Source organism: Clytia hemisphaerica, unplaced genomic scaffold, assembly GCF_902728285.1.
Source record: "Clytia hemisphaerica strain Z4C2 unplaced genomic scaffold, Clytia hemisphaerica genome assembly, whole genome shotgun sequence".
In the NCBI taxonomy this organism is placed as follows: Eukaryota; Metazoa; Cnidaria; class Hydrozoa; order Leptothecata; family Clytiidae; genus Clytia; species Clytia hemisphaerica.
In genome coordinates this window covers 1,733,921-1,761,861 of record NW_027104551.1, presented here as the reverse complement: position 1 = coordinate 1,761,861, position 27,941 = coordinate 1,733,921, and the positions used below count along the sequence as shown (strand labels likewise).

Below are 27,941 nucleotides of genomic sequence, written 5' to 3'. Positions count from 1 at the left end.
ATTACTTTTCACTATTTTTTACATTTGTACGAGTTGCAATCCCACAATTCAACGTGGCTCAATTAAAGATACGTGCAAGCTGTTACATATCTTTTGTCAAACGATGCAATTAACGTGCAAAAGAGATTAACGCAAAGGTTGATGGGATTGGAACTCGTACAAACACATCGAGAGTAATGATTATGTCAAAAATAAAATCTATTTTTAGATTAAGCGCGGTGCGCTATAGCACACCGTTATGCAAACGTCATAATTATTACTTTTAACACTTGACCGAAAATCAATCCCACAATCATTTTCGTCTTAATTAAAAAGTCGTGAAAGTCATTACTTTTTCTTTGTAGTTGAGTGTAATTTGCATGCAGGCGTAGTTAACGCGAAGGGTGGTGGGATTGAATTTCGGTCAAACAGAAAAATCAATGTCTATTTTTAGATTCACTGCGGTATGCTATTCAAGCAGCCTGATGAAAAAAGTTTTTCCACGTAATGAAGATAAAGTTTCTCGTCTTTGTTTTTCTGTGTTGCGATTGAAGAGATGTTTTTGGACAATAGACGATATCGGCTTTCGATAAATGCAATGCATTCTGGTTTCTAGGGACTCTCAAAGGAATTATAATCTATTATAATTGATCTATTATAATTCCTTTGAGAGTCCCTAGAAACCAGAATGCATTGCATTTATCGAAAGCCGATATCGTCTATTCTAAGACTTCCTCCTCGTCAATACCAAGGCGTATGGAGTGTCAACGACGACTCTTTTCTTTTTGTCAAACACGCACTTTCTTCTCTTCGAAGGCGGGCCTTTGACATCAGAATCATTGTATAAATCAAGCATAACATGAAGGGCATTAATGATATTACTAGGTGTTGCGTTAAACACAACGGTATTTATAATTCTGTTTCTTGGCGAACTACACGGGTATTTTGTAGACGTGGAAAAGCGTTGAGACATATTTCATATCTATACCGCCTCAACCACTATCCCATAGGTACATTAAGATATCAATGGTACATAACTCATTTCTCTTGTTATAAAATGTTGATTAATTGTATAGAATTTTCTTACCTTCTCTTTCGAGAAATGTGGTATCAAAATTTGAAGCCATTGTAGATAAATTAGATGAACGATAAACGTAGATAACTTTTTGAAGATTAGCTCTTTACTTCTTTGTGGTCAGTATGGAAAGGATTTCTTCCTCGTGAGTTTCGAAATTTCAGTCAGGGTCTGGGTAAGATATTGTTATTAATTAGTGTGTTTGTTTGGGGAAATGGGCTCTAAGTTGACGAGTCCTTTTGTTATTAAATAAGGTATTGTTCTTGTCCGTTTCAAGTTGAGATTGAAAGTATTGTTTAATGTGATGTTTCATGTATTGTTTTAAAAAAGAATTAAAAGTATTGTTTGGTGTGATATTTCATGTATTGTTTCAAAGGAAACTTGCTTGGGACCTATTGAGTCGTTCCGTTGAACGAGTAAAGTATGGGCGAGGCAAATATTCGTTTAGAAATTTTTCAGTGTGATTTTATTTCGTATTGGGAGTATGGGAATGAATGTATTGTCTTTTTAATGTAAGTATTTTTTATATAAGCATTTAAATGTGTATTCATTCAAGCATATTTTCATGAGTGATTTCCTTTAATGGTTTTTTTCATTACAGAGAGTGGTACTTTTTTATAAGAATTATTCCAGGTACACATTGTTTGTCGTTTCATATATGGCGTTATTGTAAGTATTTCTATTGTTTTACTTATATGTGTGGCTGGAAAAGTGACATTTTCGAATGAGCCTTTTTTAAGCATATTTTCGGGTGTAAATTGAAGTGATTTTCTTAGTTTTGGAGCTTTTCTTTCGCAATGTAGGTATTTTTTATATTTCTTATATTGTTGAGTGTGATCCTTCAAAAACGAGTCTGTGTGATTCGGTGATTTGGTGATTTTTTCGGTATAAGTGTTTTTCGTAATTGTTTAGGATTTAGTTTCATAATTATACGTAAGATAAAAACAAAGTATGCTTTTTCGTAAGAACACCTTGGTCTTTTTAATAAGAAAATTTTTTGGTAATATATTAATAGTTTATTTCCTAGAAAGAAGAAAAAATATATGTACGTATTGATTTTAAACTATAAATTCGTAATCGTCGACTACAACTTTGTAAATTTAGTTTTGGTTAGTATGTCTTTAAGGTTTTTATGTCTTCTATATACAATAAATGGTTTGCAAGGGTATATCTCGTTCAAAATCGTATCCCTTTTTATAATGTCCCAATGCTTGTTGAGTAATTTTTGGAGTCTAGTGTGGTGTTCACAATATTTGACAATAAATGGGAGGTGGGTTGTAATTTTCAATGGTTTATTTTTTAGGTGTACTGTCTGTACTTTTCTGAGATGTGTGATGTTGTTGTTGTGTTTGATTCTGAAAATTCATGTGTGAACTTGATTGAAGGGTGTATGTTGTTGATATGTATCATAAAAGTATCTAGTTCACGTAAAGTTCCATTCCATAACATGAATATATCATCAAGGAATCTTTTGTAGAGATTAATGTGTTTTGTATAGTTTTGTTTTTAAGTATATTTTCTTTTTCAAACTTTCCGAGGAATAGGTCTGAATAAGGTGGTGCCACGCGGGTGCCCATCGGGCAACCATGTTTTTGTTTGTATAAATTTTGATTGAAAAGAAAATAGTTGTTTTCCAACACAAAATGAAATAAAGTCTTTAAAATTCTGTTATTTGCTGAAAAGGGTGGTACGTCTGATTTAAGGTTTTCAATATAATAGAGGCATGCCTCTATGCCTTCGTCATGTGGGATGTTTGTGTATAAAGATTTAAACGTCAATTGTTACAAGACAAGTAGTTGTTTTTTAGAAGTGATAAGATGTCAAAACTGACATCTTAGGCGGAGTACTTCCCGAGAAGTATATAAATTAGAACTATTAGGTAGTTGTAGGATGAGTTCAGTATAGAAGCAAGTAAAGGCTCAATATTTCAGGTTAAGTGGTGAAGTGAGATATTCTGTGTTTGAAAATATTTTGTAGAAAAAAATGTATATAAACATAGACAGTGAAATGAGTGTTGAGGCTCGACAAATACCTGAATAAGAAAAAGGGAGATCGACACTTCATTATTCAAGATGTATTTTGAATGTTGTTGTTTCTTTGGTAAAACCATGAATCGTAAAACTACCGACAGGTTGTACGTTTTTTACGGTGCAAGTGAACCGAGAACTACGTAGATGACAAAATATGCAAAAATAAGTATGCCTACTATTTTTTCCCTTGCGCACTACAAATACAATGTGGCTACCCCTAAATAGGGCTCGCATTATATTTGCTTAGCTTTCTATTGTTCTTAATCAATAGAGATCATTGTTTGGTTACAAAAAACTTGTACCTTAAATGTATGTGTTAAAATATGTACCTTAAGTGGGTTAGTTTTTGCATGATTTCTTTCATTTTCCTAGAGGTTTTGGCCAAAACTCGGATTTTAAGTTATTCGCGAGGACTACATTTCTCCAAAATTGGGAAAATTAATCCACGCTAAATTTAATTCAATCAACTTTTATCAAAATTTATTTTTGCTTGTATTATTCACAACGGGGGTTTGCGGTTTGCGTTGGGCGGGCACATAATACTGCAGAGTTTTCAACCTGCCATAGAAAAGTTTATCAAAATAGGTTCTTTCGACTTAATTATTTAGATAGCTTTCACTTTTTATGCACATGTTTTTTTATAAGCAAGTGTAAGCCCCTTGGTCAGGCTCGTGTATGCTTAAGTTCTCAAAGCATCCATGCATAGCTTATTATATGCTTATGAATCACCCCGAGCCAAGTTTTTAGTGAATTTTCAGAAATTTTGTTCAGATGTTGGGAGCGGTGGAATGTAGCTAGCCGTGGAATGTCTTATTTTTTACTTGACCTCTACCAGACCTTTTTCAACAGATAAAAAATGACAACAAAATATTTCAGACTGATATATAAGATTATGCTATGCTTAGGAATTCTGCAAATCTAAACCTTCATATGCTTATAAGCGTTATGCTTATTAAAAAAACATGTAACAAGCCTAAATGTTATCCCGTGCCTTGGAGCTTCTACTATTGATGCTCAAGGATCAAGGACAAGAAATATAAATCATAACAGTCAATTTGTAGATTCAATCCTCACGCACCGGACACTATAGATTTGATTAGGAATTTCAGGTAATTCACTTTACTGACTATCAATTAGGGAACGGTCTTAAGAAACGGCTTCAGAATAAAACTTGAACGATTTTATTTTAAAGATTGACTCGTGGAAAATGCAGTCTTACGATATAAAAATATGCAAATTCGCTCCCTTATAGAAAATTTCTCTCTCTTTGATTTGCACTTTATAATACTTTGATACGGATTTCAGGTCAAAAGTTAAATAGCCAAAAATTCCCCAAAAATTTCGAAAACAGATTTCAGATATTTTGTTCATTCTATATTCTAAAAATTCTATTATATCTTAAAGTGATACGGTGGAGAACTTCTCCGGCTTGACAAACAAGAATAGTTAAAATTGTTGGAATCGTGATAGGAATAGGAAAGAATATAAACAACACGGAAGAATAGTTTGCATTTCAATTTGAATGAATGTATTTCAAATAAATAAAAGGTACTGTTGAAGTACATCGTTCAAATAAGAAATTGAAGATATTTAACTGTAGAACTTACCAAAAACGTGATGTTTGTTGTGTAAAATGTCTCGTAGGTAACGTAAGGTGTCATAATATGTCATGCGGCAAAGAAAAAAGTATAAAAAGCAAATTTTGTAACTGTCAAAAAACCTTGTAATCTGAAAAATACGCTTATAAATCGTCCTATTAGATATGACATCAATAATATATGTCAGAAAACTTTTTTTAGCCTTAAAAATCTTATCTTCATAAAAGTAAAAGTTAGCCTGCTGTCCAAAAGATCATCATAGAGAATAACTGTTGGTATAATGGCGTTTTAGTTAGTAGCGGTCACTGTTTTGTACTGATACGAATATCTAATTTCTGATCTCTAATAGATGCGGAGGTTAGAAAAAGTACGGCTAGAGCAGAGCAGAGCAATATTGATGATGATTCCATAAATGAACTAACAAAAAACCTATGACAGACCAGAAAGCGGTTAATCGTATCAGGATATATCAGTAGTTGTAAATTATTTTTTAATATTTAATAAAAAACTGAATATGATTAATCAATAAAATTACCTGTTGTCGGAATCATTTGTTTTTGTAGTTGCCTTATCCACTAGTACGACACAGCTTATAGTTCGGATTTCACTCGAAGCCTCTAATTCCGATAATAAGGTTTTCAGACAGTTTACAATCCGTCGCCTTAAATACGGCGCATATCTTAAACGCTTCATATATATTCTTGCTGGGAAACATTGAAGATTCCACTCTAGTCCTTCAGGCTTTAAGCTCAATAAATAGATTTGAGGATAGATTTGATTTGATCAGAGGTAGAGTGAACTGAAGATCGCATGGCCCCCACATCCACGCAATTACTTTAATGGGATAAACTTTCGCAGGGATTAAATTTCGCAGATTTCGCAGAATTTGGGTGTCATCCGCAAAAATCCGCGAAATTAGTCCCAATGGAAATTTGGAAGGGCCTCATCCGAGAAATATTTCTAAACAAAACTCAAAATATGTCAGATAAACACTTTTTGAATGGTTACTGGTATCAAAGGAGCGCTAATAATGTGTATTTCAACAACCAACATACATGATTTGGCAGTAAAAGCCACAAAATCGTCGCTGGATTGTAGGATTGGGATTCAAGGATTCGGATTCGGATTCAGGATTCGTAAAAAGCTTTGTAAAAAAAAATTGAAAAAAAGGTATTGACTTCAAACCAAAAGATCTTAAAAGATTACATAACATAGAGCAGTTCTTGACAAAAATTGATATAAAAATGGGCGTGGCCTTGACGTTAATTAGGAAAATTCCCCTTTTTAGGATTCAAATTTCCAGCCCATTGCATATTTTGGCTAGTTCTCAGTCCCCTCGTTGAGGTTCAATCAATATTTAAACACCTGATCTTATGATCGGACATGTCAATGATTAATTATGTACAAAATTTATTGACAAACAGGGCGTGGCCTCGATGCTAATTAGGGAAATTCCCTTTTTTAGGATTCAAAACACAAAAATTGCAAAGTTTGGCAAAGTTTGGCTAGTTCTCAGTCCCCTCATTGAATTTGGATCAATTTCTAAACACCTGATCTTATGACTGGACATGTCAATGATTAATCGTGGACAAAATTTTTTTACAAAAAGGGCGTGCTCTCGATGCTAATTAGGGAAATTCCCTTATTTGGGACTCAAAACACGAAAATTGCAAAGTTTGGCAAAGTTTGGTTAGGTCTCAGTCCCCCCGTTGAATTTGGATCAATTTCTAAACACCTGATCTTATGACTGGACATGTCAATGATTAATCGTTGACATAATTTATTGACAAAAAAGGAGTGGCCTCGATGCTAGTTAGGGAAATTCCCTTATTTGGGACTCAAAACACGAAAATTGCAAAGTTTGGCAAAGTTTGGTTAGTTCTCAGTCCCCTCATTGAATTTGGATCAATTTCTAAACACCTGATCTTATGACTGGACATGTCAATGATTAATCGTTGACATAATTTATTGACAAAAAGGGCGTGGCCTCGATGCTAATTAGGGAAATTCCCTTTTTTAGGATTCAAAACACAAAAATTGGAAAGTTTGGTAAAGTTTGGCTAAATCTCAGTACCCTCGTTGAATTTGGATCAATTTCTAAACACCTGATCTTATGACCGGACATGTCAATGATTAATTGTGTACAAAATTTGTTGATAAAAAGGGCGTGGCCTCGATGCTAGTTAGGGAAATTCCGTTATTTTGGACTCAAAACACGAAAATTGCAAAGTTTGGCTAGTTCTCAGTTCCTTCGTTGAATTTTGATCAATTTCTAAACACCTGATCTTATGACTGGACGTGTCAATGATTAATTGTGGACATAATTTATTGACAAAAAGGGCGTGGCCTCGATGCTAATTAGGGAAATTCCCTTTTTTATGATTCAAAACACAAAATTTGCAAAGTTTGGCAAAGTTTGGCTAGTTCTCAGTCCTCTCGTTGAGTTTGGATTAATTTCTAAACACCTGATCTTATGACTGGACATGTCAATGATTATTCGTGGACAAAATTTTTTTACAAAAAGGGCGTGCTCTCGATGCTAATTAGGGAAATTCCCTTATTTGGGACTCAAAACACGAAAATTGCAAAGTTTGGCAAAGTTTGGTTAGGTCTCAGTCCCCCCGTTGAATTTGGATCAATTTCTAAACACCTGATCTTATGACTGGACATGTCAATGATTAATCGTTGACATAATTTATTGACAAAAAAGGAGTGGCCTCGATGCTAATTAGGGAAATTCCCTTATTTGGGACTCAAAACACGAAAATTGCAAAGTTTGGCAAAGTTTGGTTAGTTCTCAGTCCCCTCATTGAATTTGGATCAATTTCTAAACATATGATCTTATGACTGGACATGTCAATGATTAATCGTTGACATAATTTATTGACAAAAAGGGCGTGGCCTCGATGCTAATTAGGGAAATTCCCTTTTTTAGGATTCAAAACACAAAAATTGGAAAGTTTGGCAAAGTTTGGCTAAATCTCAATACCCTCGTTGAATTTGGATCAATTTCTAAACACCTGATCTTATGACCGGACATGTCAATGATTAATTTTGTACAAAATTTGTTGATAAAAAAGGCGTGGCCTCGATGCTAATTAGGGAAATTCCCCTATTTAGGATTCAAAACACGAAAATTGCAAAGTTTGGCTAGTTCTCAGTTCCCTCATTGAATTTGGATCAATTTCTAAACACCTGATCTTATGACTGGACATGTCAATGATTAATTGTGGACATAATTTATTGACGAAAAGGGCGTGGCCTCGATGCTAATTAGGGAAATTCCCTTTTTTAGGATTCAAAACACGAAAATTGCAAAGTTTGGCTAGTTCTCAGTTCCCTCGTTGAATTTGGATCAATTTATAAACATCTGATCTTATGACTGGACATGTCAATGATTAATCGTGGACATAATTTATTGACAAAAAGGGCGTGGCCTCGATTCTAATTAGGGAAATTCCCTTTTTTAGGATTCAAAACACAAAAATTGCAAAGTTTGGCAAAGTTTGGCTAAATCTCAGTACCCTCGTTGAATTTGGATCAATTTTTAAACACCTGATCTTATGACCGGACATGTCAATGATTAATTATGTATAAAATTTATTGACAAAAAGGGCGTGGTCTCGATGCTAATTAGGGAAATTCCCTTATTTGGGACTCAAAACACGAAAATTGCAAAGTTTGGCAAAGTTTGGTTAGTTCTCAGTCCCCTCATTGAATTTGGATCAATTTCTATACACCTGATATTATGACTGGACATGTCAATGATTAATCGTTGACATAATTTATTGACAAAAAGGGCGTGGCCTCGATGCTAATTAGGGAAATTCCCTTTTTTAGGATTCAAAACACAAAAATTGGAAAGTTTGGTAAAGTTTGGCTAAATCTCAGTACCCTCGTTGAATTTGGATCAATTTCTAAACACCTGATCTTATGACCGGACATGTCAATGATTAATTGTGTACAAAATTTGTTGATAAAAAGGGCGTGGCCTCGATGCTAGTTAGGGAAATTCCGTTATTTTGGACTCAAAACACGAAAATTGCAAAGTTTGGCTAGTTCTCAGTTCCTTCGTTGAATTTTGATCAATTTCTAAACACCTGATCTTATGACTGGACGTGTCAATGATTAATTGTGGACATAATTTATTGACAAAAAGGGCGTGGCCTCGATGCTAATTAGGGAAATTCCCTTTTTTATGATTCAAAACACAAAAATTGCAAAGTTTGGCAAAGTTTGGCTAGTTCTCAGTCCTCTCGTTGAGTTTGGATTAATTTCTAAACACCTGATCTTATGACTGGACATGTCAATGATTAATCGTGGACAAAATTTTTTTACAAAAAGGGCGTGCTCTCGATGCTAATTAGGGAAATTCCCTTATTTGGGACTCAAAACACGAAAATTGCAAAGTTTGGCAAAGTTTGGTTAGGTCTCAGTCCCCCCGTTGAATTTGGATCAATTTCTAAACACCTGATCTTATGACTGGACATGTCAATGATTAATCGTTGACATAATTTATTGACAAAAAAGGAGTGGCCTCGATGCTAATTAGGGAAATTCCCTTATTTGGGACTCAAAACACGAAAATTGCAAAGTTTGGTTAGTTCTCAGTCCCCTCATTGAATTTGGATCAATTTCTAAACACCTGATCTTATGACTGGACATGTCAATGATTAATCGTTGACATAATTTATTGACAAAAAGGGCGTGGCCTCGATGCTAATTAGGGAAATTCCTTTTTTTAGGATTCAAAACACAAAAATTGGAAAGTTTGGCAAAGTTTGGCTAAATCTCAGTACCCTCGTTGAATTTGGATCAATTTCTAAACACCTGATCTTATGACCGGACATGTCAATGATTAATTTTGTACAAAATTTGTTGATAAAAAAGGCGTGGCCTCGATGCTAATTAGGGAAATTCCCCTATTTAGGATTCAAAACACGAAAATTGCAAAGTTTGGCTAGTTCTCAGTTCCCTCATTGAATTTGGATCAAATTCTAAACACCTGATCTTATGACTGGACATGTCAATGATTAATTGTGGACATAATTTATTGACGAAAAGGGCGTGGCCTCGATGCTAATTAGGGAAATTCCCTTTTTTAGGATTCAAAACACGAAAATTGCAAAGTTTGGCTAGTTCTCAGTTCCCTCGTTGAATTTGGATCAATTTCTAAACATCTGATCTTATGACTGGACATGTCAATGATTAATCGTGGACATAATTTATTGACAAAAAGGGCGTGGCCTCGATTCTAATTAGGGAAATTCCCTTTTTTAGGATTCAAAACACAAAAATTGCAAAGTTTGGCAAAGTTTGGCTAAATCTCAGTACCCTCGTTGAATTTGGATCAATTTTTAAACACCTGATCTTATGACCGGACATGTCAATGATTAATTATGTATAAAATTTATTGACAAAAAGGGCGTGGTCTCGATGCTAATTAGGGAAATTCCCTTATTTGGGACTCAAAACACGAAAATTGCAAAGTTTGGCAAAGTTTGGTTAGTTCTCAGTCCCCTCATTGAATTTGGATCAATTTCTGAACACCTGATCTTATGACTGGACATGTCAATGATTAATCGTTGACATAATTTATTGACAAAAAGGGCGTGGCCTCCATGCTAATTAGGGAAATTCCATTTTTTAGGATTCAAAACACAAGAATTGCAAAGTTTGGCAAAGTTTGGCAAAGTTTGGCTAAATCTCAGTACCCTCGTTGAATTTGGATCAATTTCTAAACACCTGATCTTATGACCGGACATGTCAATGATTAATACGAAAATTGCAAAGTTTGGCAAAGTTTGGTTAGTTCTCAGTCCCCTCATTGAGTTTGGATCAATTTCTAAACACCTGATCTTATGACTGGACATGTCAATGATTAATCGTTGACATAATTTATTGACAAAAAGGGCGTGGCCTCGATGCTAATTAGGGAAATTCCCTTTTTTATGATTCAAAACACAAAAATTGCAAAGTTTGGCAAAGTTTGGCTAAATCTCAGTACCCTCGTTGAATTTGGATCAATTTTTAAACACCTGATCTTATGACCGGACATGTCAATGATTAATTATGTACAAAATTTATTGACAAAAAGGGCGTGGTCTCGATGCTAGTTAGGGAAATTCCCTTATTTAGGACTCAAAACACGAAAATTGCAAAGTTTGGCTAGTTTTCAGTTCCCTCGTTGAATTTGGATTAATTTCTAAACACCTGATCTTATGACTGGACATGTCAATGATTAATTGTCGACAAAATTTATTGACAAAAAGGGCGTGGTCTCGATGCTAATTAGGTTAATTCCCTTATTTGGGTCTCAAAACATGAAAATTGCAAAGTTTGGGAAAGTTTGGTTAGTTCTCAGTCCCCTAGTTGAATTTAAATCAATTTCTAAACACCTGATCTTATGACTGGACATGTCAATGATTAATCGTTGACATAATTTATTGACAAAAAGGGCGTGGCCTCGATGCTAATTAGGGAAATTCCCTTTTTTAGGATTCAAAACACAAAAATTGCAAAGTTTGGCAAAGTTTGGCTAGTTCTCAGTCCTCTCGTTGAGTTCAACAATTCGACCACTTCCTTTTTGTCAATAAATTCTGTCCACGATTAATCATTGACATGTCTGGTCATAAGATCAGGTGTTTAGAAATTGATCCAAATTCAACGAGGGAACTGAGAACTAGCCAAACTTTGCAATTTTCGTGTTTTGAATCCTAAATAGGGGAATTTCCCTAATTAGCATCGAGGCCACGCCCTTTTTATCAAAAAATTTTGTACACAATTAATTATTGACATGTCCAGTCATAAGATCAAGTGTTTAGAAATTGATCCAAATTCAACGAGGGGACTGAGAACTAACCAAACTTTGCCAAACTTTGCAATTTTCGTGTTTTGAATCCTAAATAGGGGAATTTCCCTAATTAGCATCATGGCCACGCACTTTTTATGAAGAAATTTTGTACACAATTAATCATTGACATGTTTGGTCATAAGATCAGGTGTTTAGAAATTGATCCAACCTCAACGAGAGGTCTGAGAACTAGCCAAACTTTGCAATTTTCGTATTTTGATTCCCAAATAAGGGAATTTCCCTAATTAGCATCGAGACCACACCCTTTTTGTCAAATAATTTTGTCCACGATTAATCATTGACTTGTCCGGTCATAAGATCAGGTGTTTAGAAATTGATCCAAATTCAACGAGGGTACTGAGATTTAGCCAAACTTTGCCAAACTTTGCAATTCTTGTGTTTTGAATCCTAAAAAATGGAATTTCCCTAATTAGCATCGAGGCCACGCCCTTTTTGTCAATAAATTATGTCAACGATTAATCATTGACATGTCCAGTCATAAGATCAGGTGTTTAGAAATTGATCCAAATTCGATGAGGGGACTGAGAACTAACCAAACTTTGCCAAACTTTGCAATTTTCGTGTTTTGAGTCCCAAATAAGGGAATTTCCCTAATTAGCATCGAGACCACGCCCTTTTTGTCAATAAATTTTGTACATAATTAATCATTGACATGTCCGGTCATAAGATCAGGTGTTTAAAAATTGATCCAAATTCAACGAGGGTACTGAGATTTAGCCAAACTTTGCCAAACTTTGCAATTTTTGTGTTTTGAATCCTAAAAAAGGGAATTTCCCTAATTAGCATCGAGGCCACGCCCTTTTTGTCAATAAATTATGTCCACGATTAATCATTGACATGTCCAGTCATAAGATCAGATGTTTAAAAATTGATCCAAATTCAATGAGGGAACTGAGAACTAGCCAAACTTTGCAATTTTCGTGTTTTGAGTCCCAAATAAGGGAATTTCCCTTATTAGCATCGAGACCACGCCTTTTTTGTCAATAAATTTTGTCCACAATTAATCACTGACATGTCCAGTCATAAGATCAGGTGTTTAGAAATTGATCCAAATTCAACGAGGGAACTGAGAACTAGCCAAACTTTGCAATTTTCGTGTTTTGAATCCTAAAAAAGGGAATTTCCGTAATTAGCATCGACGCCACGCCCTTTTTATCAATAAATTTTGTACATAATTACTCATTGACATGTCCGGTCATAAGATCAGGTGTTTAAAAATTGATCCAAATTCAACGAGGGTACTGAGATTTAGCCAAACTTTGCCAAACTTTGCAATTTTTGTGTTTTGAATCCTAAAAAAGGGAATTTCCCTAATTAGCATCGAGGCGACGCCCTTTTTGTCAATAAATTATGTCTACAATTAATCCTTGGCATGTCCGGTCATAAGATCAGGTGTTTAGAAATTGATCCAAACTCAACGAGAGGAATTAGAACTAGCCAAACTTTGCAATTTTTGTGTTTTGAATCCTAAATAAGGGAATTTCCCTAATTAGCATCAAGGCCACGCCTTTTTTGTCAATGAATTATGTCCACGATTAATCATTGACATGTCCAGTCATAAGATCAGGTGTTTAAATATTGATTGAACCTCAACGAGGGGACTGAGAACTAGCCAAAGTATGCAATGGGCTGGAAATTTGAATCCAAAAAAGGGGAATTTCCCTAATTAACGTCAAGGCCACGCCCATTTTTATATCAATTTTTGTCAAGAACTGCTTTATGTTATGTAATCTTTTAAGATCTTTTGGTTTGAAGTCAATACCTTTTTTCAATTTTTTTTGAAATTTAATCCCCGCGAAAGTTTATCCCATTAAAGTAAATGCCCGGGGGGGGGGGCACTGGATTTGCGGACTGACGGTATGTGCGGGCCAAAATTTGGCTTTTAAAATTGCACCCTTACAGTGCAGCAAAAATCAGTGAAAATCATACCCCTAGAGTGCATTTTCCCCCAAATTTTCGATCCCTTTCGTGCAAAAAATGGTCAAAATTCTAGCATTTTTGGTCAAAATATCTAGATTTTTCAAGAATTTTCTGAAATTTCTACCCTTACTGTGCATCTCTAGTTTTTCCGACCCTTACAGTGCATTTTAAACATATTGGAAAAGGTACCCTTAGGACCCGCACATACCCGTCGGTCCTTTTGCCCAGCTGCCCCCCCCGGGAGTACAGGAGTAAATGACACAATCAAAATCGCAAGTCGGCCGTCAAGTTTATGAAGGTAATCGAAAGTAATCGAAAAATAATCAAAATAATCGAAAGATAATCGAAATAATCGAAAGATAATCGAAATAATCGAAAGATAATCGAAATAATCGAAAGTTATGGTACTCGATGTAGAAATTTTCTTCCGACACACTAAAGCTCTGAAGATCGGGAAAATTTTAACATCTGGATCTGGAACCTTTGGGTTACCATTTTTCATTTTTCTGTAAGGTTTCTCAGGCAGCAGAGATTTTCATGCTAAATTCAGTCGGGTGCAGCCGATAGTCAAGCAAAAAGTGTAAGGACAGCTAGACACGACTGTGATGCGGTACATCAAACGATGACTACTATAGGTCTCCGATGGGGTGAAAACTAGTTTCAATCAGCAATTCCGCCCCTTCATTTTTTTTTCGTTTTTTCTAGTCCGTGGTAATTTCCCGGGGGTCAGGATTCGATTATTGTCAGTTAGTTAGGGTCAGGGTTGCTAGTAACGGCTTGTCACTGTGCCGGGTGCATACTCGGCACCTTGGGCCCCACAGGGTTGCTAGTAACGGCTCGAGAATTTCAGTCAGGTTTAAAAAAGGGGTACTTTTACCCATGTTATAATAATATTTTGAATATTACCCCGTCTTTTGCCAGTTCGGTATAATATGTTATGAATTGCGTAAATTTGCTGTGTGGCGATGGCTCAACGGATAGAGCGCTGGCTTCCGAATTTGAAGGTCTTTTATGAGGGGGGGTTCGGCTCATAATGCCGGTCCGGACTAGTCGTCGTGGGTCGGGTCGCCGACTTTCGAAGGTTGTCGTGGGTCGGGGCGGCGCCCTTCGAAAGTCGTCGTGGGTCGGGGCGGCGCCCTTCGAGAGTCGTCGTCCGACCAGGGAGTCGTGGGAGCCTCTCTTTCATTTTATTCGTCCTCAATTTAATCTAATTAATTAGATCTGGTCTTTAAAATATCTGTCATATTCTTCTCGAGAGTCCTCGTTGGGCCGCCGTCCCTCGAGAGTCGTCGTCTGTCCGCCGTCTTTCGAGAGTCGTCGTCCGACCAGGGAGTCGTTGGGAGGGACATCGTGGGAGCCTCTCTTTCATTTTATCCGTCCTCAATTTAAATCTAACTAAATAATCTGGTCTTTAAAATATTGGTACGTCGTTGGCCCGCCGTCCCTCGAGAGTCGTCGTCGGTCCGCCGTCCTTCGAGAGTCGTCGTCTGTCCGCCGTCTTTCGAGAGTCGTCGGGTTAAAAAGAGGGATGTTTCATTTTTAGAGTGTTTTTTAGATGACAGATTGATTGAATCTAGCGGTTTCTTTGTTTTTGGTAAATTTTAATTCTCATCCGGCGTCTGTATGTATAAACCATATGGACCGTGCCAAGCCCAACAATTTACCTTAAGATTGAAACCAGAGGTTCAAAAAAAGAAACCCTTATAAATAACTTGTTTTTTAAGTAATATAAATGATTTCTTTTGAGGGGATTGTTCGTATGTAATTAAAGAAGAAGAACAAAAGAAGTTTTGATTCAATTTGAACTGTCGCCCGCCTTCTATATTGACATTCTAAAATATTTTCTGGGGGTCTTTTGGAAAACACTTACTGCGTTATACTTTGTATTTTATTCCCCAATAAGCTCTTTACGATGTCTTGTGGATTTAGCAGTTTCTGTCTGTCTATTTTTGTCTTGTCCCGTGGTTGCTCAGATTCGAAAGAAAGAAGTGTGATAAACTAGCTTGTAAGACTCATTTAGCCTCTGAAAAAAGCATAAAACACTCGCATCACAATTTTCCACCGGACGACTCTCGAGGGATGGCGGATCAACGACGACTCTCGAAGGACGGCGGACCAACGACGACTCTCGAAGGACGGCGGACCAACGACGACTCTCGAAGGACGGCGGACCAACGACGACTCTCGAAGGACGGCGGACCAACGACGACTCTCGAGGGACGGCGGCCCAACGAGGACTCTCGAGAAGAATATGACAGATATTTTAAAGACCAGATCTAATTAATTAGATTAAATTGAGGACGAATAAAATGAAAGAGAGGCTCCCACGACTCCCTGGTCGGACGACGACTCTCGAAGGGCGCCGCCCCGACCCACGACGACTTTCGAAGGGCGCCGCCCCGACCCACGACAACCTTCGAAAGTCGGCGACCCGACCCACGACGACTAGTCCGGACCGGCATTATGAGCCGAACCCCCCCTCATATTCTTGCTTTGGTGGTGGTTCGAATCCCACTCGCTCGGTGCGAAAATTAGACTGGTTGAAATTGATGGACAAATGATTGACAGGTATGAAAACTCAGTCAGAAATGCTGTGAAATGCTGTGGAGGTCATAAGAACCATTCGATTTTCATTTTCCAAAATGGCAGACGAGTTGCACGCATGAATTCCATTCGATAATCTGATATTGGTCTGTTGGTAACTTCTGTTTCACTCTCTGACACTTTATGTCTCTTTTACTATCAGTGCTGTGAGTTTCTAACGTTTCTACTTGTGCCCTTGTTGTTATTCTATGGGTTTTCTACCCTTAGTTCTCTCTCTATAATCTGAAACTGAGATTAGCTATCAAATGCCTGACCAACCACCAAAATCAAAGCAGCAAAATTTCAAAACAAATGAACCACGCAGCTCCGCTCCCAGCTCTTCTCTACCATTTTTGTTTTGATTAAACTTTTTATTTTAATGAACAGTCAGCTGTTAGCCTCCACACTAGTCAACAGTACACTGTTCCTGCTCCTGGTGCTGGTGCTCTGATAAGGCGGTCATCGAAAAAATGCTCTGTTCGCTCGCGTCGCAAACGGGTGTTAAAAATGCATGCATACATTCCCGGTTTTTTTTAATCATGCCAGTAACTCAGGGGCGGGTGGCAACGCGAGCAAAGCATTTTTCGATGGTCGTCAGAGCAATACACCTTTGAAATTCCACCTCCTCCTCGCGTTGTTGCTACGCAACACTTTTTGGGAGGTAAACAAAGCTCGATATTGCGGTTTTCAGGCAAAAAGCCTTACAAAACACCCAAAATATTGATGCCGAAAGAGCCTCCAAATCAACTGAAGAACCACCGAAGTTGTTGTTTTTCTCTTTCTAATAGCTTCTGGCTAGCATCTTGAAAGCTTTGTTCTGTTTGTTTTTTTCAAATTCAGTGTATTTTTAGGAACATAAACAAGCCAGATATAAGCAAATGAGTTCTTGTTTTAAGCGGGAACTTTTTTACAGGCATAGAATTCATGTAGTATATTTACGTGACGGAAATGTAGTGTTGAAGCTGGGCCGTACCACGCAAGCGTACTCCATGTATTGCAAGCCATAAGAAGCCATACCGCCGCTACTCGCGCTACCATTTATGTTTACCTCCCAATTTCAACGGATCCATTTTAGCGCTATTGTTTTTGTGGAATTTCCGATAAGGTGTATTGAGAAAAAAGATATACTGTACTTTAACCCTTTGCCTGCCGGTACCTTGTTTTTGTACCCCAATCCATTTGCCGAGGGGTATTTTTTTTAGTAACCTGATTTGCCGATGTCGTATATATACGACATGCAAATTTTAACTCGTGTTGCCGCATGTCGTATATATACGACAAGGATATTTTATTCCTATTTGCCAATGTTTGACATTTGTATTTGACATTTGTTTTATATTTTATGATAGACTAAAATAAACCTGAAATAAATCTTTTGAGCACTTAATATATACTGTCACTATTACTATTTGGGTTTTTTTATGTCGGATATATACGACATTGGCAAAATAAGAAAACCATTTTCCTAAAAGCTGATTTCTCGGCAATAGAGCTGCCTCTTTTTTAAAGGCCTCAGCAATTAGGTAAAAAAATTTGATGTCGGATATATCCGACATTGGCAAGTAGAGTGAAAATTTGCATGTCGGATATATACGACATCGGCACGGAAAGGGTTAAAAGAACAAATTGCTTTTCCCAGATTTTTTCCGCATCTCCGCACCGGAAAATCAGCGGAAAATTTGATACGGGCGGGTGACGCGAATAGAATAATTTTGCGATGACCGCCTCTGATGATGACAGATGTTTGGCAGCCTAGACTAAGGCGGCAATGTAAAATATGTTCTGTTCGCGTCGCCCGACCGACTCACCTTCAAAACATAAATCCCGAGTCGGACAAGTCGGAAAAATGTCAGAAAAAGTTTTTGATAGCTAAGCACTTCTTTGAATCATCATTCGCTAAGAGTTTTTGTTACTTAACCCACATTGAGTCACGTTTGAGTTTTTTCATGTACCCTTATTGAAATTTTCAAGTCGAAATTCGGCGACGCGGTAGGGCCAACACCCCCGAGAGCCGAAAATAAGGTCAGCTTTTAAGGTTCACACATGCGTTGCGCACATTGAATTTGGCAAATCAAAGATGGCAACAAGAGATTTTGTTGATTGCCAACTTGATTCTTCGGGATTTATTAGATTTTAAAAACCCGACAAAATTTACTACCGACCGACCGACCGACTGGATTTGAAGTTGTTTTATGACACGAACAGAACATATTTTAGATAGTCGCCTAATGTTAATTTTTCTTTCAGAAAAAAGACTATAATTTCTTTACCTTTATTCCTGCAGCTTCCCAACATCCAAGCTCTCAAACATCACAAGCCGAATGAAATTACTTTCTATTTCCCGTAGAAATTATGCGATGAAAAATCCGGGGGTCGAAGAATGAAGACTTTTTATTTCCGAACAAGTTATCTTTGCTTATATATACCAGACTTCCGCGCTCGATAGGATCGGAAGGTGATAGAAATTGACCGTCAGTTGAACATTTTTTTTAATCGGCGCGGCACATATAAAATAAAGACCGGAATGAAATTTATTGCATAAATCAAAATAATTATGCATGATTATGCAGGTAAACAGTAATTTCGGCGGGAACCAATACACCATACACGCGAAATTTTTTTTCACTGGCCTTGAGGTCCTGGATGGAAGAAAAAGAATGTAAAGGGAAAGACACAAGACAAAAGGGGAAACAATGAAAAGGTCGAAACGGTCGAAGCGGTCCAAACATAACGAAGCTTTTAAACGACTATTGGTTGACGCTGGTTCAGGTATCTTTTCTTCAATCTTTCTTCAAGATTACTAATATTTAGGCTGCTGGATATTTTGTCAAATCAAAATAAATCTCCTTCTTACCTTAGTGGGCATCCACAGGAAGGAATAAAAAAGAGATTTCTTTACTCCTTCACGCTCTCGCCCAGCCTCAGCCTCTCGCTTTAAGACTCTTTAGAATTTCATGGAGCTTGCGCCACAACACAGTTTAAATTTTAAACCACAAGAGGTTATTTAACACGAGGAGTCTGTAAGCCAGACATACAGACAGACGGACAAATTTTACAACAACAATAATATACTGTAGGGCTTTTTCTGTACAACCCTTTAACTTTTGATCTAGTTGGTCTTTTTGAATGAAATTTGGCACACATGATCCTTGTCACGTAAGGTAGCTTTTGACAAAAATTTATTTCGATGACGTCACTCATCATGCCGGAAGTGAGCAAAAATCGCAAGTTTCCTTTGTTCTTCCAAAAGGCTATTTTAACTAATCAGGGCTTTAGAAAAAAGTTCTATGAGTTTAAAAGGCTTATTTTATCCTAAATATTCAATAAATTACGGTTTGAACGATATAGTTTTATTTTTACAAGAGCTATTAACATTAATTTACCCACCGAACAGAAACAGCCCCCCTAGTACGAATTAGTACGGGTTAATGGTATTTATTTTCGCGTGTTACTAATTTTCGCGAATCACGAATTTTTTTTGAGAAAAGGGACCATTTAAAAAGTACGTACGCTGAGAGGGGGGAGGGGGGGTACTCCCAAAAGCGTACGAGGGGGGTCGTTGAGGAGAAGTACGTACGCTCGTAATTTTTCCTAAACTGTCTTTTTTGAGAGAAAAACGCAATATTTTCACATCAAAAAACTGTTTTTGCGATTGTTATTTTTCATTTCTCCTTTGGTATTTTTGTTTATCTTATAGAATATTTTAATTTCTTGAGACTTTGTTATAAATACGATTGGATACCTACATATTCTACTGTTACAAGAGTTTCAAGTTTCGACTTTGGTTAGAGGGGGGTGTACTAAAAAGCGTACGTACACTGAAGGGGGGGTACACATAAAGCGTACGGAAGCGTACAAGGGGGGAGGGGGAGTCAAAAATTAGCCATTTTCGAGGGTACGTACTTTTTGAATGGTCCCAAACGTGTTTCCCGGGTATTAAATTTCACGATTTTGTATCTTCGAAAAATTTAAACGGTATTAAACGGTATGTAATCCAGTTCCATGACTAAAATTCTTTGTCCTATTTTGAAAGATGAAAGTTCCACTGATGAAACACCAGAAGAACCACCCCCACCACCACCTGCCCCTATCATTGAAACTCAATCTGGGAAACGACTTAGAATCGACAGAGAATCCCACGAACTCTTACAACGACTAAGAGAAGCTGTCATTGTTGTAACAGGTGAGGAGGAAGAGGAAAATCACATGATTTATTTAAGTTAAAGTAATTATTCTCAAGATTAATCTCACTACACAGTTTCATTATTGAAAGAATATCTTTACATTCTCTATCTTGAAGAACGTCCAAAAATGTTCATTACCATAATAATTCTTCCTCTCAGATGAATCAGAATCAGATCCAGTTGATTTTGACGAAGTTGAGCTTAACCATGAGCCAGACGGTCCAGTGGAGTTAAATCATGAGCCATACGGTCAAGTGGAGTTAAATCATCAGCCAGACAGTCCAGTGGAGTTAAATCATCAGCCAGACGGTCAAGTGGAGTTAAATCATCAGCCAGACGGTCCAGTGGAGTTAAATCATCAGCCAGACGGTCTAGTAAATGAAAACCAAAATCCCATCGGTAATGCTATATTCATAACACTAAACGTCTTTGTAATTGAGCTTGACAGATACACATTTTGAACTGAAAGAAAAAAGAATTAAACGGAGTGAATACATTTGAATTCCGTACCCATATGTGCCCTTTAGAATCCTGGGGGAAGGGGGGGGCTGAAACCATGATCTGGCATAGGTATCAGTAGAGCTAATCAACGTTTCATGTACTATTAATTTGTTTCAGTTAACGAAGTATTCACTTTTGACGAGATACCGATGATGTTCAAAACAATGAAAGATGCATCCATGTTTGTTGACGACTTTCAAATTCAAAATAATTCAAAATTCTCGACTTTTAAAACTAACTACAAGCCTGAAAACGATGAAACAGGTAGCCATCATTTTATTATCTTTTGTTATGCCTTAAGAAAGTAGATGGGGCTCCAGGAGGGGGATCTTTCGTCAAATAACGGCATATTGGTAAAATGATAATCTAAGGAAAGTTTTGAAGAATCTTTAATTTTTTTAGCCACTGTCGATCTCAACAACCACAATGTACGAACAGATCATGTACGAAGATATCAAACGTCAAAATTCCATAAATCAAATTCCTTTCACTGGATACCCTTTCATTGTTATCGGAAAAAAACAATTTGAATGCACACATGGTAAAGACCGAAATGTCAAACAAAAAAGGAAAAGGAAGCAGGAAAAGTTACAACAGGTATTAAATCATTATACACCTAACCTTTTAAAAAAACAGACAAAAGATTATATAAATAAAACCCATAAACACTGAAGTCTCATGAGATTTGTGCATTGTGAGAAAGGCAATAATTAAATTTTTCTTCAAAGAAAATCAAAAGCCTACGGTGTTAAGTGTGGCAGGACTTTTAATATCAATATTTTTCAATTTCGTTTTTTTAGAAAGAGAATGAGTTGAACTATGGCAAAAGCAAATTTCTCCCTCAAGACACCAAGAAAGTTAATTGCCCAGCAAAAATAACGATGCAAAATTTTATTTTCTTCCCAGATTACAAGGTTAAAATTATTCTTTTATGTAGGATTTTTTAAATCACTCTCTTTATTTAAAGGATTGTTCAAAGTGGAAGAGCAAATTTGAAAGCTCGACTCGTTCTAAGATATAAAGATATAATCATTTGAATTTTAGAAGAAAAGGTTTGAATTTAGGAAAAACGAAGAGAAAGAGTTGATATTTTTTATAAGTAACATCAACACAAAGTTATTTTATTTTTCCTATTGGGATAATAAAACTATTGATAAATTACTGTCTAGAAGAAAAAGGAAAGGAGTAAATGAGGGCTGTGACATATCTACTTTCTAACCACAACAATTTGTTATACAGGTAAACACAAATAGGAACACAAATACGATATATTATAAGCGCCTCGTGAACAACAAGCTAAATGCCGATTGGGCCACAAATCCAGGTGCAATCAAAATGGAGCAGCAAACAATCGTCCACATCGCCGATAACCATTCAGGGCATTTGTTAAACAAAGTGAGTGAAAAAAAAAACTTAAATAGACTACACCTATCAAGATAAAAACATCAAGAGAGGTAGTTAGGCACGATTTAGCCGTGCTAATCAATATCATCCTATTCAAATCAATAGGTGAAGCAATGCAAAAATTCAGACTTTTGACGTAAATTGTCACGGGTAAATTCATTCCTAAACCGTTATTTTTATCTTGATAGGTATATTGAGTGAAAAGGGTATTCTAGGATTATTACCTGTCATATAGTTGATTTGGATTTTAAAATAAGGGTTTCACTCCAATTTAGTTTGCTGGCCTTTCACAACAAATTGACAAAAGACTGGTGAGGAAGATTCACGAATCGGTTGGTCATGGTGTACGCGATGTTCGAGAAATGCAGCGAGCGCTCAGGGCCTATTGTGATCTCCGACCTGTATCGAGGTTCAATTCCACCGAGCAGCTCAAGTCGTCGATTTTATCCCGAGCCAAGAGACATCCGAAATCATATGAACATTGCTGCGAATAAGTATAGGCGATCCAAAATCGATCAGGAAAACTTGGAAATGATGATAAACGAGTGGCGAAGATCAAATTTGGATGATAAATTTCATTTTCGGCGGTATCATTCTGGCACTGCTGAGGAGGCTGAAAGACAACAAATTTATGATGAGAATGGGAATTGTATTAGTGAAGAAAATTTATAATCATAATGTCCATTTGAAGTCTTATAGAATCTTAGGAATGTTTAGCATATGAATTGGTTTTTTTTTACTTTGAAGACCAGTTTTCCTGTTTCAATTTGGGTTGACATTTGACTTAAGTCTTCCGTAACTATTAGGTATTTGTTTTTGCTCAGTTAAAAATAATAATTTTCTTACATGTGATCAACGATGGTTCTTCAAGACTGCTCTTTGTCCACCAAACTAACTTCCAAAGACGTATGCTAAAACGATATGGAAATAAAATTTGTTTACTTGATGCTACGTACAAAACTACTAAGTACTCGCTCCCTTTGTTCTTTGTGGCTGTTAAAACCAACGTAGACTATCAAGTGGTAGCAAGTTTTGTTACTCAAGATGAGACAACTGCTGCAATTACAGAGGCCTTATCTATTATTAAATCATGGAATCCTTTTTCTGATTGGGATTGGAACCCTACATGCTTTATGGTGGATAATTGTGAAGAAGAAATTCAATCAATCCAGAAGCTGTTTCCAAGTAAGAAAGATTTACTTTTTGATTTATTTTTACTTTTTGATTCCCTTTCTCTCAAAATGTACAATATTTATTTTAGATACCATACAAAACTTTGTTATATCTTTCTAATATAATGCATTTTATAACAATAGGCTGCCGAGTGCTTTTATGTGACTTCCATCGAGAGCAGGCCTGGGGTCGTTGGCTGTCTGCTACAAAGAATGGAATGAGACAACACAAAAAGAGAGCTTTAGAATTTCTTCGAGCCATTGCCAGATCCGAAAGTAATGTCGAATTTGAGCTAAACTTCCAACTTGTGAAGGAAGATCTTATATGGAAAGAAGAAAATTTCAGAAATTGGATAGAAAGAATATGGTTACCATGTTTATCAAGTAAGTTTATGTAAAAAGGGAATAAGATTCTTGATTGCAAACTATTGAAAAAGTATTATGAGCACATGGTTTCAATAAAAATTGGCTGCAGACAGGAATTTTGTTTAAAATCTGCATTTTAAAATAAGGTTTATACACCGTCTTTCTTGTAGATGTGGGTGAGAGCATACAGAGATGGTCTCATTGAGGTCCCAGTCCACACAAATAATGGCGTGGAGCGGAAAAATAAAGACTGCATGGATACCTCAAGCAGCATTCTGACAAAAGTTTAAGTGGAATGGTTTCTGTACTGAAAAAAATTTTTGAAAGTTCTTTAAAAAGAATTAAAATATAAGCACTTACTACACCAAAAGTGCTAGTTTTAGTGTTTGGCACCACCCCAAACAGCAGTTACTACACTGTGTAGTAACTGTTTTCATAACTTCTGAATACAGTACCACCACAGTAGTAAGTGTCATACTGTCTTGTAGTAACTGTGTCCCCCCCCCCTGCCTAAGATAATCTTTTTAGGCCAAATTATCATATATTGTATTTGCTTTTTAAAGAAATTTATTTCTAATTTCAGGCCTGGTCCAGTCTACTTGCGGTACAAGGTTATTTATGGTTCAACTCAAGAATTGCCAAGATGCAGTTGTCCGGACTGGAAACGAAATTACCTACCATGTAAACACATTCTAGCTGTGCTGAAGTATATGGAAAATAAATCCTTAGTGCCGTTAGGGAAAAAGCTGTTGGAATCCCTCTCTCACACTATCCAGTTAGAGCCAATACTGGTGAGTGTAATTTTAACATTTCCTACCCTAAAAAAGATTGTGAATCAGAAATCGGTTGAGAGTTCAGGAACCTGAACTTGAAATTCGAACTTACCATGCAAATTTTTTATCAACACATAACAACCATTTTCATTAAAAGGTAGAAGATGGCGTAACCGAAGATGACGATCCAATTGTACGATACCCAAATGCTTCAGACCTGCTTGTACCAGATTCAACCACCCCAACAGAAGAAAGTAATGTATTACCAGCTATAGAAGAGCAACAAACGAAACCTCTTAAATCAAATACTGGCCAAAAATGTCGTGAAATTATGAAGGAGATAGTGAACCTTACACATCTAATGGAACACAATGAAGAAGCACTATTGATTTTAAAGGGTCAGCTAATCAAATCATTGGAAAATATGTCTACAAAAGCTCCCAGAGATTTTGGTTTGGTTCTTGACAAAAGAGTGAAAAAACTGCCAAATAAAGTTCAGACAGTAAGTTCTTCATAAGATATTTCCTTGGTTCTAAAGATGATTCAGTTGCTACTCCCACAGTAGAACTTTTTAAAACATTTGTCCATTTGTTGTTTTCCAGAAAAAGAAATGTTTGGGTTAAATTCGGAGAGTTACATATAATATTTCTCGACTGTCATGAGTTTTCAGGTGAATAAAACTTTTTCAAGGAAATCAATAAAATTGGGAAATTACATATATTTAACTATAATTTGTTATTATTGATTTTTAGAAACAACCATTCCAAAATATTCCAAAGCCAAAGAAGAAAAGCAGCACTGTTGGTCGAGTAGGTGTGGCAAGTGAGATGGATATTCCAGATATCAAAGAGGAACCCACCAAAAGGAGCCAGAAAATACAGCTAACAACTGAGGAATGTATTCCTCTAGATGACAAAGCAGAATATGACATTCCTCTTCCAGAACCTGGTAAAGCTGATGAAGATGAAAATAAAGCTGATGAAGATGAAAGTGAAGCTGATGAAGATGAAAGTTATAGAAATTGACAGTGAAGACGAAGAAGAAAATGATGATGAAACCGTTTCAGTTCCAGCTGTGATTGCTAAGAAATGTATCAAAATCTTTCCAAAGATTGTCCCAAAGTTGGAGATTGAACTGAGGACACCTATAATCACAAATGGATCAGTTTCATTAAGTTACATAGATTTACTAGCCTTGGAACCAACAATGTCAAATGCTGATAAAGATGAAATAAGAATAGAAGAACCAAAGTTCCAGGTTGGTTGGTTATCAGATAATGTTATTGATGCCTTTCTGGAGACTGTTGTATTACACCACAAGAATTGTTTGACAGTGTCAGCTTCCATAGCTAAGAGCATCAGTCTTGGAAGAGCAAGAGCTTTCAGACGCATGTGGATGGGAAAATCAATGGATGATGTTGAAACAGTTTTGGTACCATTCAATGCTAGTGGTTCCCATTGGATTTTGATAATTTTGAAAGTAAAGGAGCAAGAAATAATTGTTTTGGATCCAATGACAAAAAGGTATTTGTAATTATAGTGGAATCTTCAACAAGAGACTTGGCCCCTTTATTCTTCATGGGAGCTCTAGGCAAAATTATTTATCTTTATCTCCTGCACAGATTCCATCTTGAATCTTTTTTGGTCCATTGAGAGATTGGGATTTAAAGAGATTACACTTGAAACTAGATTTTTAGTATCTATACAATTTAAGAAATAACAAGTAAAAATCTCATTTCCTTAAAATACAAAACTCATAAAAACTTAATTTCAGCCTATCTTTGGACACTGCTGAGAAAAGTATGGAAATTGGGAAGAAGATCTTTGAGATGAAAATCCCAGTGAATCTTCAAAACAAAGAACTGAGAATCAATTTAAACATGCCTCACACCCTTCAAACTGACACACACAACTGTGGTGTTTTCATATGCTACTATGGGAAATGTATTGTACAAGGTAATAAATTCACAGAGCATGTTTTAAAATCCTGAAAGGTGGATAATTTATATAAGATTTTGTTTCCCTAATTTGGTTCGAAATTTTTGTGACTAGTTTCTGCCTTTTTAAATCTTTAATCAAGCAAGTATAGTGTCCATGTCTGTACAGTTTCAAAATTAAGATGTTTCTAGATAGTTCTAGAAGAGTACAAATTTATGTACAGTAGGATAAAAATATCAAAATATTTTTTTCTAGATGAATCAATTAATGATGCATTTGGAGTTGATGTGTTTAGGCAATCCATGGTTAAAGACTTAACTGGAAATTGTTTATTTAGCTATGACCCTTCAGTTGGAAAAAGATTATGCAAGGTATCATAATATATATTCTATTTTAAATTAAGGAAAATAATGAAAAGAACTGAAAAGATAGATAAATTTCCATGGCTTGAGGAAAATCATTTGTAAAAGGTTATTCTTCATTATTCCAGGTGTGTAAGAAAACTGATGATGCTGGTGATGAAAGCAGTAGAGTCCGGTGGGTACAATGTGGAAGATGTTTTCAATGGACACATAACATGTGCTCCTTAAAGGAAATTCTCACCGAAAGAGATGAAGAAGAATTTGTTTGTTGAGAATCATTTTTTATACTTAAGTCCAAACGATAAAAATGATTATCGGTTGCAATCGATAGAAAATGGATTGATTACATATTGATAACGACAGATACTGTATATAACAATGGATAATCGATACCTACTCACAATTTTTACAGGTTTGCTAATTATTGATTACTTATCGATTAAATTTATACCATAGACTACTATCAATTTGATTGATTATAAAATGGGTATTAATTAATTTATTAATTAAATTAATCAATCTACAATTTTTTAAACCTTAAAAATGATCTATTAAATACCAGACGGAACTATTGGAACTAAAATTGGAACTATCTTCGATGTCTCCCTTCCGTTTCTCATTTGCTCCCCATACTAGTATGAAAGATATATCAATTTCCATTTATTATTTCATTTATCATTTATTATTGGGCTATTCCAGAAAATTTTTGTTACCCCCCGTCGGAGGACGTGCATTTTTTAATTTTTTTCTAGCCTCGGAAAAAAACTTTCTTTTTCAGTGACAGTGGTGGTCGGAAATTCCGATAAAAATCCATGTACTTTTGCAAAATGCATCGGAAATTCCACTCTTTTTTGCCTTTTTTAATTCAATTGCCTTGGAAATTCATACATTTTCTTCTCTCGCCTTGGAAATTTCGAATTTTGGTGAACACTTTTACCCTCGGAAATCCTGTGTCGTCCGCCCCCCTGTTACAGACAAATTCTGGAATGGCCCATTACAACTTATGCTAGTATTTTTAAATGTATATTACCACTTTGACTTAGACTTTTGTTCATATTTCACACTTGTATATTTTATTTAGGATGAGAGTACCGGTAAATATACATATCATTTCCATCATATACAGCTAGCTTTGTATGATATATATATTACTTTCTGACTTTCAACAACTTTGTATTGTTCA

The 27,941-nt window shown here is 36.1% G+C and overlaps 2 protein-coding genes across 2 annotated transcripts; both read left to right on the top strand.

Annotated features, from left to right (window-relative positions):
- Window positions 1–16,001: 16,001 nt before the first annotated feature.
- LOC136822920 (uncharacterized) lies at window positions 16,002–24,456 on the top strand. The gene is made up of 11 exons (XM_067079226.1): window positions 16,002–18,828; window positions 20,093–20,242; window positions 20,403–20,642; window positions 20,862–21,008; window positions 21,147–21,341; window positions 21,545–21,658; window positions 21,984–22,139; window positions 22,424–22,817; window positions 22,955–23,333; window positions 23,465–23,704; window positions 24,270–24,456. The coding sequence occupies exons 8-11, from the start codon at window positions 22,488–22,490 to the stop codon at window positions 24,380–24,382; spliced, it is 1,062 nt and encodes a 353-aa protein (XP_066935327.1). The 5' UTR covers window positions 16,002–18,828; window positions 20,093–20,242; window positions 20,403–20,642; window positions 20,862–21,008; window positions 21,147–21,341; window positions 21,545–21,658; window positions 21,984–22,139; window positions 22,424–22,487; the 3' UTR covers window positions 24,383–24,456.
- A 1,029-nt stretch (window positions 24,457–25,485) lies between these two features.
- LOC136822843 (uncharacterized) lies at window positions 25,486–27,291 on the top strand. The gene is made up of 4 exons (XM_067079155.1): window positions 25,486–25,982; window positions 26,233–26,414; window positions 26,652–26,767; window positions 26,887–27,291. Exons 1-4 carry the CDS (start codon window positions 25,666–25,668, stop codon window positions 27,028–27,030), a joined length of 759 nt encoding a protein of 252 aa, XP_066935256.1. The 5' UTR covers window positions 25,486–25,665; the 3' UTR covers window positions 27,031–27,291.
- Window positions 27,292–27,941: the final 650 nt, after the last annotated feature.